This window comes from Podarcis raffonei, chromosome 2 (assembly GCF_027172205.1).
Source record: "Podarcis raffonei isolate rPodRaf1 chromosome 2, rPodRaf1.pri, whole genome shotgun sequence".
Lineage (NCBI taxonomy): Eukaryota > Metazoa > Chordata > Lepidosauria > Squamata > Lacertidae > Podarcis > Podarcis raffonei.
Genome location: NC_070603.1, coordinates 40186539 through 40201052, shown reverse-complemented (window position 1 = coordinate 40201052; position 14514 = coordinate 40186539). Strand labels below are relative to the sequence as shown.

Sequence of the window (14514 nt, the reverse complement as noted above, 5' to 3'; positions counted from 1 at the left end):
CAATTGTACATTCCTCTGTCTTGAAATTTGTTCTTTCAAAACGTTGATATTTGCCATGTCCTGACTCCTGACTCTTCAAATGGAAGTTTCTGCTAATGTTACATAGTTTTTTCTCTCCCTCTCTCACAACATGCATGCACACACACACACACACCCCAATATTAGCAGAGGTGGAAGAAAACCTTAAACTAGCTTCCTCCTAAACTTTGTATTCTTAGTTTCTGCCCTATTAATGCTGTAATCCTGTACAAGCATGTAATATGCATGTATAAAATTGCACTGTAAGGCACAGAGCCCATGCATACCTAAAGGACTTAGCTATAAACCAGGGAGTCCTTGGTCACTGGATGGCTTATAGATTCTTGACTGTCAGGGATCCCACACAGTAGGTGGAAATGCACATAGAGACAAAATTGCACCCTTCATGGATCCTTGCAAACTACAGTCTTCATGTCCCCCCCCCCACATCCGCACCTACACTATGACATATAAATTAAATAAATTAACATGCACACATCATTCTACTAGGTATTTTGCTTACAATATTTGTCTAATGTACAGGGTTGATGTAAAGCAAGGGTGGGCAACCTTTGGCTCTGCAGATGTTCTTGGACCACTGCTCAAATAATCACTGATCATTGGCCACATTGACCAGGGTATCAGAGTTCAACAACATCTGGTTGTTGGTGCAGGTTGGCTTTTCCTATTGTAAGGATTACTGAGAAAACACACGTGGCACACCTCTAAAGTGCTGTGTGGAGTCTAACAAGGGTTGTTAAGTCAACATGCACTTTGAGTGGGTTCTTTGAATAGTTTGAACCCTCCCTATCCCCATAAAAATTTCCACATATGTGTTGTTGTCAATCAGTGCCTCTCTCCATTCAGTGAAGAACCGGGCTTGGATACAATACTAGTATATGTCAGTTACTGGAGCCACATTCAGTATGCAAACACCAGGACTTGTTTGCAAACTGAAATGTAAATTCAAGTCCTGTTTGCACTTTACCCAGGGCGGAGAATAATGCTGTTAAAGAAGTCCTATTGAACAGCTACCAGCAAGTGAGAGATCTGGATCCATTACAAAGTCACACAACATGTGCAACCTCCCCTACTGAAAAACCACAGGCATCCCACACAGTTGCGGGCAAGCCTAAAGAAACAGCAGCATTCATTACCAGCAGCTTGTTTCATGAAATGGAAAAACACCGTAGTGTCTGTGTGCACCAGCAAAGAAGTCTCCACAGAGCTTGAAAGGGAGTCTGCCACAGACTCAGAACAAACCATTTTAGGTCATCTCCTTTGTGGTGAAAGTCGGGCAACTATGGATGAAAGCACTTTCACCTCATACCCCCGTGGCAAGATCAAGCTTGCCCTTCTTTTAGCCCCACAAGTTATTATAGATTTCCCATGAGGCGATGAGGGAGATGCAGTCATGCTTGATGTGTATATTAACCAGTGATGTGGGTAAAAAAAAATCCAAAGCGGAAAAATTTTCAAGTGTCCCCCCCCCAACAGAAAATTTTCTGTTTCATTAGGAACAATGAGTGGATGCCCAGTGCAGATTCCTATTAGGCAAGTGTGCCATTAAAAAAAACCTACGCAAATGACCCTAATTTGCAAAGGAACTTTTTTCCAATTCAGACATTTCCAGAAAACTATAATTCATTCCTACAACCAGTCAACACACCAAACTGACCTTCTGATGGCAGCTTAACCACAAAAGCTCACCATCTCAAACATTCATCCAGATTTGTCCCCGTTTCTGCAGGGTTGTGAATTAGAATTCAATACTGATTCATTTACTGTAGGCTTCATGAGAGGGCACAGCCCACTGGGATGTTCTGAAGTGTCTGCTCCCCAAGAGGTTCTTCAGCAGCTCCCATTCATTTCAGTGAGCTTGCACAGGAGAATTTCCCAATGGATTGCTTCCATCATTAATGGCCGTGGGCACTTCTGTCAGGATACCAGACTAGCTTCAGTCGGACTTCAAAGCAAGAATCTAAAAACACAAAGAATCTTTCTAAATGGGTCAGATGTCCTGCTTGAGGTACTTCTGGCTTTCTCAACTGTTTGTTGGGTCAGACACACACTGTGCATTTTGGGATTCATCATAGCGTAAGAACATAAGAAAAGCTCTGCTGGATCAGACCAAAGGCCTATCTGGCCAACATTCTGCTCTCTCACAATAGCCAGCCAGATGCTGATGGGAAGCCTACAAGCAGCACTTTAGTGCCATAGGGCTCTCCCTACTTCTGAGCCCTAGCAAATGGCATTCAGAGTCATAGCAAATGCCCCTTTTGCTCTTGGCCAGCCAGAAACTGCCCAAGCTTATGCTGTTTGTTTTATAAAATGCAGTGATTCCTGCTGTGCATAGCCCACTGTCCCCATAGAGTTTTCAAACAGTAAGCCACTATGTAATTTAATATCGAAGGTGAAAAGGCTGCCTAACTTATTCAACAGAAGAAGATTTTCACATCCCTTCAGATTAATCCCAAACCTTACACAGCCAAAACCATTTTTTCTGTCCATAGTTTGTTTGTTTGAGTGGGGAGGTGGATCAGATTCAAGTTTATGCTGGAAACAAGACCATGCCCTTCAAAAAGAGAATATTAGCTTATTTTTCTAGGCTCTGAATAACCTCCATAGTGCATACTGCACTTTCCTCTCAGTGCTACCGTCCTAAGACAAAGTAGCTATAAGAAATGGCTTTATGCTGAGTCGGTAAACTAAGGAGGTTTTTCAATTCCAAAGACTTCCTCCTGCGTCAGACTATTGGTCCATTTTCCCTTTTGCAATTTGATCAGTAATTGGGAGATTTTCCCTGATCCCGCCACCTGAGATCCTTTGGTCCAGGGATGAGGGGTGACCTGTGGCCTTCTAGATGTTGCTGGGGGTCCCACTCTCATCAGCCCCAGCCAACATGGTCAACAGTCAGGGATGATGAGAGCTGTAGCCCAACAACATCTGGAAGGTTTCAGGTTTCCCATTCCTGCTTTAACCAGTCATGCTGCATCTGCAATCTTATAGTTATGGGTCATACGCTGTACTAGTGAGTTATATATATTTATATATAGCCATGTGTGTGCTGTGCTTTCCTTCTGCTGTTTACGTGTCTCGGGTGGAACTATGATTGGCTTCGAGGTTCTATTGAGAGGAAAGTGTGGCCACTTGCAACCAAGTGAAGCTGCCCGGGTGCCAGGATGGCATCTGATGTTTCCACCATCTGGAGGTGCATGCCTGGGGGTCCTTGGGTCTTGCCTGTTTCCACACACTAGCAAAACATTCTGCAGAATTCTATCTGTGATATTTTAACTTCACAATCAGAATGAAAAAAGTTGCATTGAAAGATACGACTTTCAAGCCATTTGACCTCCAAATGGCAAGTAGACATTCTGCTTTGGCGCCTGTAACCCTGATTTAAGGAGCCATTTGGTGCCTAGTTAAATATATCCGAGTTTCTAACGTTGCTCCCAGGCAGTGAGTGGTCTGTCAGTTTAACATTGTAAAGCTCCTCTCTCCCCCCCCCCCCCCATCCTTGCCTTGAATCATACCTCCAAGTACAGCAATAGTGCCTTGGCACTTCTGCATGTTGCTTGAAATGTAAACAAAACACCAAGTGAACAAATGCCGGAGGCAGCAAACGCTGTGAAGTAACAGCAAAAGGTGTCAAGATGCCATGATCCCATGGTGGATTGATGCTTTTATCAGAATTTCCTTCTCTCCTCCCCCCCCCCCCCCGGCTTTCTTTCTTTCAAAGCATTGCATGTTGTTGACTCACAGTGCCAGTGGGGAGGTGTTTTGTTTTATCTCCTCCTGCCCACATATGCAAAACCCTGATAACTCTGCATTAACAAGCAGCTTTCATTTTTAACCGGCACTGTCATCTGAGCAGCAAAGCATCTCTCGAGAAGCAACACACAACTAAATCATGTTGGATGGCCCCTGTCTTTTTCCAGAGATGAACTCATTGATATGTGAGATTTATGTTGTGCACTTCCCCACTGCTACAAGAAAGAGTAGAGTTGAAGGAGTGTGGGAGGGGGAGGTCAATGAGGCTCTAGTCCGGTGGCAACCAGCGTCATGACCAATGTGCTACAAGTAGGGACATCAGGGAATTTCCAATGAAAACAGAGACAAGAGCAGAAATGGCCAGTGTTCACGTATTTATCCCATGTCCAGAATGGAAATTGATCCCGTGAATATGACCGGTATTTGCAATTGTTGCTTTCGGTCCACAAATGATATGTAATTGATAATGTTTCCCCATTATTTGTGTTGCATTTCCTTCACGCTAAAATGAATGGGGCAGAATAATGTAATGAAAATATAATGTAATAATTATGATAGTGAGACAAATAACATAGTTTTTGGTGGAAGATGAACTGCAGCAGAATGGAAACATTGTTGCATGAGACAAATGCATGTGTTTTGATCTGAGATAAGGGAGAGGTATGGATAGCCAGGACCATAGACCTGCCTTCTTCTGTTCAGGCAGGCATGCAACAAAAGCTCACGGTGCCACTGCTGAGCTTAGGCATGTAGTTTTGCCATTCATTTCAAGTGGATGGTCATCCACCCACCCTTCAAAATAGACCAGCCTACCTACTGAGAAATAAATGTGCCATTATCAGAAAGCAGTAGCAATGTGGCTGTGGTAAAGGTAGTTCCTTGTAGCTTGATTGGAATGAGACAAACCATGAACCTAGGTTGGCATATAAGGCTAAGCTAAACCACCATAGTATAGTGGTTTAGGGAAGGAGCAACAGGGAAGGAGCAAAGCACCAGCACATTGCTTATTCACTTTAAGCTATCATTTGGCTCAGTGAATCAGGCCAGTGTGAGTGTTTAAAGTTTCTGAGTAACCCAGAGGTAAAGCAATGAGAAAGTAGAGCACATAAGAAAAAAATAAAATCATACAAAAATAGCACTGTCAGGGGCACACTGCAAACACTTTGATCCAGAGGATGGGTCCTTGAACTTTAAAAGTCTTTAGAATTATTGAAAACATTTCTTAATGGTGAGATACATGTTGGGTGCAAATGTCTATCAAAACTCCAATGGCCTCTGAAGGACAAGTCATTCACGGAGGTTGTACTTTGGACCACCATATTGCAATTCTCCCCCAAACCACCCACCCCTGTAGGGTTCCAAAGAATGATATAGCAGAATGGACTTGAATAGCAAATTAGATAAAGGTGATGGTGGGAGGGGAATGGCAGTGAGAAACATCTCAGCTTTAAACCCACCTGCAAGCAATTCCTAAGTTGAATATGGGCACTTCCAGACTGCTGCTATTTTCAGGTGGGATTCAGTCATATACATGCAGGTCTCGCTTACTGAACACAATGCGTTCCCAGGAAATCATTCATTAGGCTAGTGTTCGCATTATGAGCTGATGATTTCCATTATTTCCTTTGTGAGCATGTCTTATCCACGATCTCTCTCCCCACTCCCACTATGGTTTCTTCCAACCAGCAAAAGAGAGTCAAAGGGAAAACAGATTTGTCCAATCTCTCCTGCTCTCTTAATTGTCCAATCTCTCCCCCTTCCCTCTCTTTGCACTTTCTTCCCTAAATGTTTGCAATTGACCAGGAAAATAAAAATAAATTAGGTGGGCAAATTCCAGCTGTTCGGATATCTGAATTTGAGGAATATGTAGAGATGTTTGCACATAATTCTTTATTTTCAGATAAGTGAATTTTCGCATGGTGGGAACTGTGGAAACTGGCACATTCAGGTTGAGCAATTATAGTTGTTTGACGTAAGAAACCCAGTTCTTAAAACATTGGACTTTTTGTGATGGATAAAGTGATGAGGAAACGCCCTGGAAAGTGTGTGATGATACTTGTTTTGATGCAACCTCATCTCACCTCCTGGCAAACAAATAAGGATGAATGCTCATCAAATAGCCAACATTGTCTAATCTCCCTGCAAACAAATCCAGATGAATGCTCAGTAAACAGGTTTTCTAGAAGTGCCCTCTGTGCCTATGCCTTTCATCATGAAACTGCTTTTGCAATGGAGCATGCCGACTGGTGTTGGCGAAAGCCCATCTGTACAAATCCATAAACATTGCCTCCTTCAGCCAACAGGACAATGGAAATGCATGTCTGAGCGCACACTACATCGTGCCTGTGGACCACGTTTTGCTCCTGCGATAAGACTTTGCACAGCCTCTGGGACTTGGAGGCTCATGTGGGGAGGTGTGTGAATAAGTCACTCAATGGGGCTGGGCCTTGTACCAGGCTTGCTTTTGTACAAATATTTTCCCCCTCCTGCAGCTTTGGCATCTCTTTCTTTTGCATTGTTTCTCCGGCAGTTATTTAATGCAGCCTTTGGGGGCCATGGTCAGGTCAATGGTAACAATGCCAAAGATAAGGATAAACGATTGTGTCAGTGTGTGTGAGCACTCAGGGATGGCTCTGCCGTAAGGCCCCGTGCTCCGTAATACGCCACTCTTTGTTCATTGCACCCAAGGGCATCTGCATGGAAACTGTATCCGTACTGCTTACAAGCTTGCCCGCCGCTGCTCTTTTCTTCTTCACTTGGCATCCTGAGCCTATATAATTCAAGACACAATTGTCCATTCAGCAATCGCCACCAAGCATTACAAAGCGAGAAACAGAATGCTGGAGGGGAATGAAGGAGGCTGTGTAGAGAGGAACTATCACACCGTGAACAGCAAAACATTTTCAATGGTCATTCTTCTCCCCCATCGCACCCCAGAAAAAAGATCAGAGCAACAGTCATCCGGCCCCATTTGCTCCTCTGTTAGCAAATTGCATATACAGTGGTACCTCGGGTTAAGAACTTATTTGTTCTGGAGTCTGTTCTTAACCTGAAACTGTTCTTAACCTGAGGTACCACTTTAGCTAATGGGGCCTCCTGCTGTTGCCGCTCGATTTCTGTTCTCATCCTGAAGCAAAGTTCTTAACCCGAGGTACTATTTCTGGGTTAGTGGAGTCTGTAACCTGAAGTGTCTGTAATCTGAAGTGTCTGTAACCCGAGGTACCACTGTATGGGCATGTTGACAGCCAAAACTGCTTGGGAGAGAGGACAGGAGTGGATCTAGCCAGGGAAATACATGGTGAGAACTCTTGAGGTCTGCATGGCAATCCTGGATGGATGGTAGGGGTGGTGTTGCTTCCAGAAGTGGCTTTCCAGATGGTGTGGCACCATTAATCCAGCTTCCCAACAGATCAGTCACCGTTGCTTACTAGTAATGGGAAAGCTGATGGGGAGCAAACACATTGGTGGAGCCAATCTGATACTTGGGCTGGTACATTTAACTTCCCCACTGCTTTTTCCCTCTCCCTCCTGGTAAGCAACAGTGACACACCCTCTGGGAAGCTAGCATACAAGCACTGCCCCACCTGGCACAGATTCACTTCACACTCAAGTAAGTTGGGACTGAAGAACAGACATGCATTCTGTTTCTGAATAGTAGTGGCAGAGAGCAGTTCACAGGGACAAACTCTCAAGCTTGCCAGTGATGGGAAGGAAATGGAAGGGAAGTGCATGGCAAGCATTTAAGCTCCATTCAGCCTGACACTTAAAAGGCATAGAATTTGTTTTGGTAGAGGCACACCCTCAGGCATAGTCTCTCTGAGATGCAAAGCAGAACTGTGAACACATCAGGAACACATGCATGTCCCAAAGGGAAAATGTGCAACTTCTCTCTTTCCCTGAAACCCATAACCGTGGAATGAAAATAATCACTGATGCAGCCTCAGCCCAGTATACCTGAAGGAGTGTCTCCACCCCCATCATTCTGCCCAGACGCTGAGGTCCAGCGCCGAGGGCCTTCTGGCGGTTCCCTCATTGTGAGAAGCAAAGCTACAGGGAAGCAGGCAGAGGGTCTTCTCGGTAGTGGCGCCCACCCTGTGGAATGCCCTCCCATCAGATGTCAAAGAGATAAACAACCACCTAACATTTAGAAGACATCTGAAGGCAGCCCTGTTCAGGGAAGTTTTTAATGTGTGACATTTTAATGTATTTTTCATTTTTGTTGGAAGCCGCCCAGAGTGGCTGGGGAAATCCAGCCAGATGGGCGGGGTACAAATAATAAATTATTATTATTATTATTATTATTATTATTATTATTATTATTTAACTATAACATGCTTTGGATAAAGGTGACCAAGGCTGAGTGCTTCTCATAGGGGTGGCCAGTGCCATGGGGCAATGGTGTGCTACTGTCCTCCTGCCAGTGTGAACACACTGGCAGGAGCATGGGATTGGCTGCACTGGTGCATCCACACAGGACCAACTTTGCCACCACCCTGTCCCACTTCCACACCATCCCACTAAGTGGCAGAAGCACCTCCGCCAGGACACTGCCCAATCCTGCAGGTTGGTCCTGCACAGAGATACTTCTGTTTGCTCCAGTCAAAACATTAATGAGCACATCAGATTTTTGGAACCAGATTGATAGTATTCTCAATGAAAAAGTAGGCATGTAATAAACTTATTCAGCAAACCAGTTAAACAGGACAATGTAAATCAGGTGATGCTGTAGCTGAAATGATCAGGGTCACTTATCTTTCCACACTACCTAAATAATTTGAGAATAGTCAAGGTTTTGGTTTGTCAGCATTTGTCAAATGCTATTGCTCCTATGATGACTGCTGGTGGTCAGATGCAGTGCCTGAACCAAGGGATATTTAATTGACATGGTGCTTAGTTCTCAAATTCTTGGTTCTGTTTTTCCCAAGCTTCCACTGAGGCACTAGCTTTAGGTCTTCAGTAGCATACTTGAAGCATGGCTGACCTATCAGCTGCATGGGTAGAACTGAGTTGGTGCTAGACTGTGAATTTAGACTACGCATATAAAACGTATTCTGTTTCAGAGAAGGCACCCTTTCCCATTAAATAATTAAATAGACACCCACCCACCCCAAATCCTACTAAATTTAAAATAACACAGTCCATTTATTCTGGCAAAAAAATCATTTGGAAATTATGTTTGCCAAAATATTTCTGTGGCTCTGATCTTTTTCAAGTGGCTCCTTCTCAATAAAATCCAGATGCCACCCATCCATAAGGCCCTACAGGCTGCTGTTTATGTCCATGAAAGATGCCTTTGTCATTCATTAATCTCTCCAAAGCTGTGGCAGGACATGCCTAGTGGCTCCCAACAACATGCAATCCGTGGCTTCAGCCTGCCAAGTGTTGACACAAGCAGACAAAGATAGCATTCATCTCCCAGTTCTGAAGAAGACTAATGTGCTACAAAGATGCCACCTAAAAGTTTGAGTTCCCCAGTAAATCAAGATATGAGCAATCAACCTTCTGTGTTTGCTTTGTTAGGGTAGCATTTCGGTGGCTCCTCTCATTCTTAAGAACGGGTAATTAATGTTGGACTTGGCAATATCTCCCCCTATTGTGAATCATTTGGGAAAATCTTTGTTTGCTTTTATGGGACTGGGTTTTGGCTGACCCTTTCTGTAAGCATCCTTTTTAAAAGAGGAAGCTCACAAAAGTCTGTCTTTAAAATTAGATGATCCTACAGTGCTCTGTTGCCATCTAACAGTTATTAAGCTCTTTCAGGTGTTTGAAAACAGTAAAGAACTGTGGCTTCTGGGGCATATTCAGACACAGTACCTAGGAAGACTCCAGTGAAGGCTTTGTCTATGTAATCACACATTGGCCTGATGTGGTTATGAGTGGACCAAGCAGCTTAATTTCAATTTTGCTGGACCACAATCATAAATTCATCCAGACCCATTTTGTTTGGACATTTTTAAAACAATGCATGAATAAATTGTATTTAAATTAAATGCATTTTGTATGCACTTTTTTGTACATAAAACACCTATTTTTCAATAAGGTTTCACACCAAAACTGCACTGCAAAATTCAGATAAGTGCATAATCCAACTGGGAATTTTGTTGTGAGCTGTAAGCAAATACAGAAGTGTCATACCAGGTCAGTGTGCTGCAGAAAGCAGACCAAATGCATCCCCCCCCCCATTCCTAAATGTGGTTTTAAAATGTGACAATTAATCAGAGGGAGAAGTGTGATGAGTTGCCACATTTATGTAATCCAAATGTATCAAAATAAGAATTATTTTCACAACCATACCTTTTGTAATGAAACACGCACAGAGTCAGACTGCCTATTCTTGCTTCCTGGATACTTATTTAGTAGTAGGATACAATCTAGCAGTCGTTGCTCTTGCATCACATTGGGCTATCTTTTTAAAGGGAGATGAGAGTCGCATGATAGAAACATCCCATGGTGTTCTCTCTAATTTATTTTGACCCAGTGTCATCTCAGTTTTGCACGTCATCTTGATTGCATTCTCCAACTGAACATCACAACTTTTGACTTTTGAATTAATGTTGTAATTATTCTTACCCAAACCCTCACAACAGTTTCCCTTTAGGGTTTACATATTAGTCTCTCTCTCTTTTTGGTTCATATCAGTTTCACATGTGTTTATTTGTAAGTCTATTCCATCCTGCTTCCACATTAATCTTCTGTTTCTTAAAAATGCACATGGAGGACATAAATATGTATTTCTGGAAGTATTCCCCCCCCCCCAAAAAAATATGCCTTTCTAAATTTCTCTCAAAGTATGCATTTCTTCTCTCTCTCTTTCTTAAAAAAAAGCTTATCATAAAATATTCATCTTTATACTACATTGGAACATTTTAAAAGCCAAAAACTGCAATGCAAAACCCACAGAAGTACAAAATCCAAAGGATAACTGTGTTGTGATCTCTGTTGTGATCTCCGCATTAGTCTGGGAGATGCAGTTCCTATCAGAAATCACAAAGAACAAATTCCTCTAGCAACCCTAGTTTTCTTCAGACAGATGATTCCTTGTTGAATTGCTTTTGTTGCTAGGATTCCCATCTTCCCACTCACATTCAGCCTAAAGCACCAGTTGTTTTGCCTTCCCTTGATGACGTCGTTTTGAATGTTTGAAAACTCAAAACATTCTCCCACCCCCACCCCCCCAAAAACCCCCACATATTATCATCAGTTTGGTGAAATATATAGGGTTGCATCCAGTGTTGCTGTTCTACTTCCACAATGGCACTTCCTCCTTCTCTCCCCTGCAACCCTCTGTGCACCTTCAAATTCTTTTCCAAAAGGCTGGGGGATATTCTGGGAGGAGTGAGCTAAGGGAACGGAGAGGAATTGGAAGCCCCATTCCATAAGTGGAAGATCACTCATGTAGCATTGGATACTCATAGTGTTGAGTTTGGACTGAGAAACCCATATTCAGATGCCCATTCTGCTTTGAAGGTCACTTGACTCTAACTAACCACACATGAGAATAAAATGGTAAGATGAACAGGACTGCTTTGGGGTAGAGTGAGAGGTGACTAAAAACAAAAACAAAAAACCTCCTAATGTTTTTTCAGATGCAACATATAGAAAAGAAACTTCCTTCCCCCTCCCCCTCCCCAAGAGAGTACAACACAACATGCAAGGATGAGTGGAATGTATAAACTTGCCATTACACAAACTAGATATAAGTAGAAGAGAAGAAGAAGAGTTTGGATTTGATATCCCACTTTATCACTACTCTAAGGAGTCTCAAAGTGGCTAACATTCTCCATTCCCTTCCTCCCCCACAACAAACACTCTGTGAGGTGAGTGAGGCTGAGAGACTTCAGAGAAGTGTGACTAGCCCAAGGTCACCCAGCAGCAGCATGTGGAGGAGCAGAGATGCGAACCAAGTTCACCAGATTACGCATCCACCGCTCTTAACGAAGCTGGAGGTGTAACAGTGACTAGCTAAATGCCTCTAGGATGTCCAAAGGCAATAACCATCCCAGTCAGATGTGCAGGGTATGAATACAACAACAACAACCCCTGTTTGTTCACACCAGACATCTGGGTTTCAGAGCTATACAACTTGGGAACACAGAGGAATTGGTTATCATCGCTAATAGCTTGTCTATAGACCTCTCCTCCACTAATTTGCCTAATATTTTTAGAAGTCATCTAAGCTGGTTCCCAGGGCAGGAATGGGGAACCCGTGACCCTTCAGACATTGTTGGACTCCAACTCCCATCAGCGTCAGCCAGCATAATGATTATGCAGTGTCTGAAATTGTACATCTTTTTTTCTAAAGTGAATCTGCTGCCTGGCAATTTTAACTGAATAATTCCTAAGTAATAATTTTATGAGTAAGAAAAATAGCTACCACTTCCATAGCAATTTGTAATAAAGGAAACCATTCCTATTTGCATCTGTGGGAATGATATCATGGCTAAATTACACTGTTTGGATAGGATAGACTACTTACTGATATGTTTGTGGCGCAATGAACATGTAATAGCTACACTGTGCACATAACTGGAGATTTACTTATTGTGTCAGATTTAGCTTATGAAAATGGATGGTATGGTTCCATGGCAATTGAGCCTTGGTGTAGATAGTAAAGCATTCAAACAAATGAAGAATGTGTTATGAGTGCTATGAGTAAGAGCAATCTACGTGCATGTATTTTGTTTGTGCCAGCTGGCCTTCATTGCAAGAGACCTCAAGCAAACTTGCTGTTGAAGCCCAATTCTCCAAGAGTAATTTCGATCTCTCCTCTTTTCTGCATTAGGGATTTGATGCCAAGAACTCTCGATGGGCAGATCACCATGGAGAAAACTCCCAGCTACTTTGTCACCAAGGAAGCCCCGGCTCGCATCTCTGCCATGTCGAAGGGCACCAAGCTCATTGTGGTGGTGAGAGACCCGGTCACCAGAGCCATTTCTGACTACACGCAAACTCTGTCCAAGAAGCCCGACATCCCCACCTTTGAGAGCCTGACCTTCAAAAACAGGACTACAGGCCTCATTGATACCTCCTGGAGTGCCATCCAGATTGGCATTTACGCCAAGCACCTGGAAAACTGGCTCCTGTACTTCCCCATTGGGCAGATCCTCTTTGTCAGTGGGGAGAGGCTAATCAGCGATCCAGCTGGTGAGTTAGGCCGAGTCCAGGACTTTCTGGGCCTCAAGAGGATCATCACGGACAAACACTTCTACTTCAACAAAACCAAGGGTTTCCCATGCCTGAAAAAGGCTGAAGGCAGCAGCAAGCCCCACTGCTTGGGCAAAACCAAGGGGCGGACCCACCCCAACATAGACCAGGAAGTGGTCCAGAGGCTGCGGGAATTCTACAGGCCCTTCAACATGAAGTTCTACCAGATGACTGGACATGACTTTGGCTGGGATTGAGGCTGGGGAAAATAATAATTTAAACAAATAAAAAGGAAAAATATATTTTTGTACATATCAAAAGAGAGGGGAAATTAATATTTGTGCTAATGTCTGGTGGTTCCAATTAATATTTTCATTTTGATGCACATATCATGGTTTTCTGTTTTTCTTGTTTTGTTAGTCAGGATTTATAGTATTCACTTCCACAAGGCTGGCCGTTGAGATCTGGCCACTGCGTCCAGTATGGGTCTGCCTCTTTCCAATTTTCCATTTGACATCTTTGAGGTTTTTATGAAGTAATTTGGCACTATTTGTCTATTAATTCTGGGTTCTGTGCCCAGATTTTTAACAAAATGGCATTAGTCGGTCACGTTGGTGACCAAAATAATCAGGTTTGGAAGATATTTTCCTAGTTCTAGTGCTCTGGCATGACATGCTGTATGAGACTCAGATGTCAGCCGTATAAAATGATATGTCATAAGAGTCTGGGATGGGATCCATTTTTATTTCACTTTTTTAATTTGAGAGAGAGTTTCATGATGTGAATTCAGTAAACAGCTTGAGAGGGGACTGTTTGATTTACAAAATTCTGCACTCCTTTCTTCCGCAGCTGACTTCATAATGACACTACAGCATCCACTCCTGGCATGTACCCTGATAGTGCCCAGCACAACCAGGAAGAGAAGGGTTCTCTCTAGCCCAAATACAGCATTATCATTTCCCAAGATGTAACAACGGTTCTCTGTTTCATCTACTGAAGCTAAAGCACACCCTTGGGAATGGGTCATTAGGCATTTACTGAAGAGTGGTGTGAGGCCTTGTCCAAACATATGACTCCAAACCTAGATGTTTTCTCAGAGAAGATCCAATATCCAAACTAATTAAGATAAAGTATCTTCATTATAGTTTGAAAGGCTTTTCAAAGCCTTATCCCTCTACCCCCAACGAACCCACCTGTTGTCTCCGTAAAACCTTGTATTAGCTCAGATTTCTCTACCCAGAGCCCAGTGACAGCTGGGCTGAGTGGAAGAGTCAACAGTAGGAAGAGAGAAAACTAAGTCATTTTCTCTGTCATCTCCCCCACTTAAGCACAAGGGGTCATGAGGTTACCACTCACTACCTTTAGCCAACCCACTCGGCCTCCTGTCTCTTCTCAGAATGGCTCATCTCTAGCCTTAAGCCCTTTGCTGGCAGTGTCTTGTGCCATAAAACAAATGGGTAAACATTCAATAATCACCCAAACAAAGAAGGGAAAGTAGTTAATTGGTCACTTGAGAATGTAACATACGACAATGCTGGCTTGCTCCCGCTCACAGCAGTTCTTCTGTCTGAGAGTCTTCTG

At 43.2% G+C, this 14514-nt stretch overlaps 1 protein-coding gene across 1 annotated transcript in view; it reads left to right on the top strand.

Moving 5' to 3' along the window:
- The window catches only part of LOC128407592 (heparan sulfate glucosamine 3-O-sulfotransferase 3A1-like), a 68151-nt gene extending 54496 nt beyond the window's left edge, over positions 1-13655 (top strand). Inside the window, exon 2 of the mRNA XM_053376131.1 lies at positions 12572-13655. Coding sequence (XP_053232106.1) covers positions 12572-13190 — 619 coding nt within the window. The 3' untranslated portion in view covers positions 13191-13655. The remainder of the gene's footprint in view (positions 1-12571) is intronic.
- Positions 13656-14514: the final 859 nt, after the last annotated feature.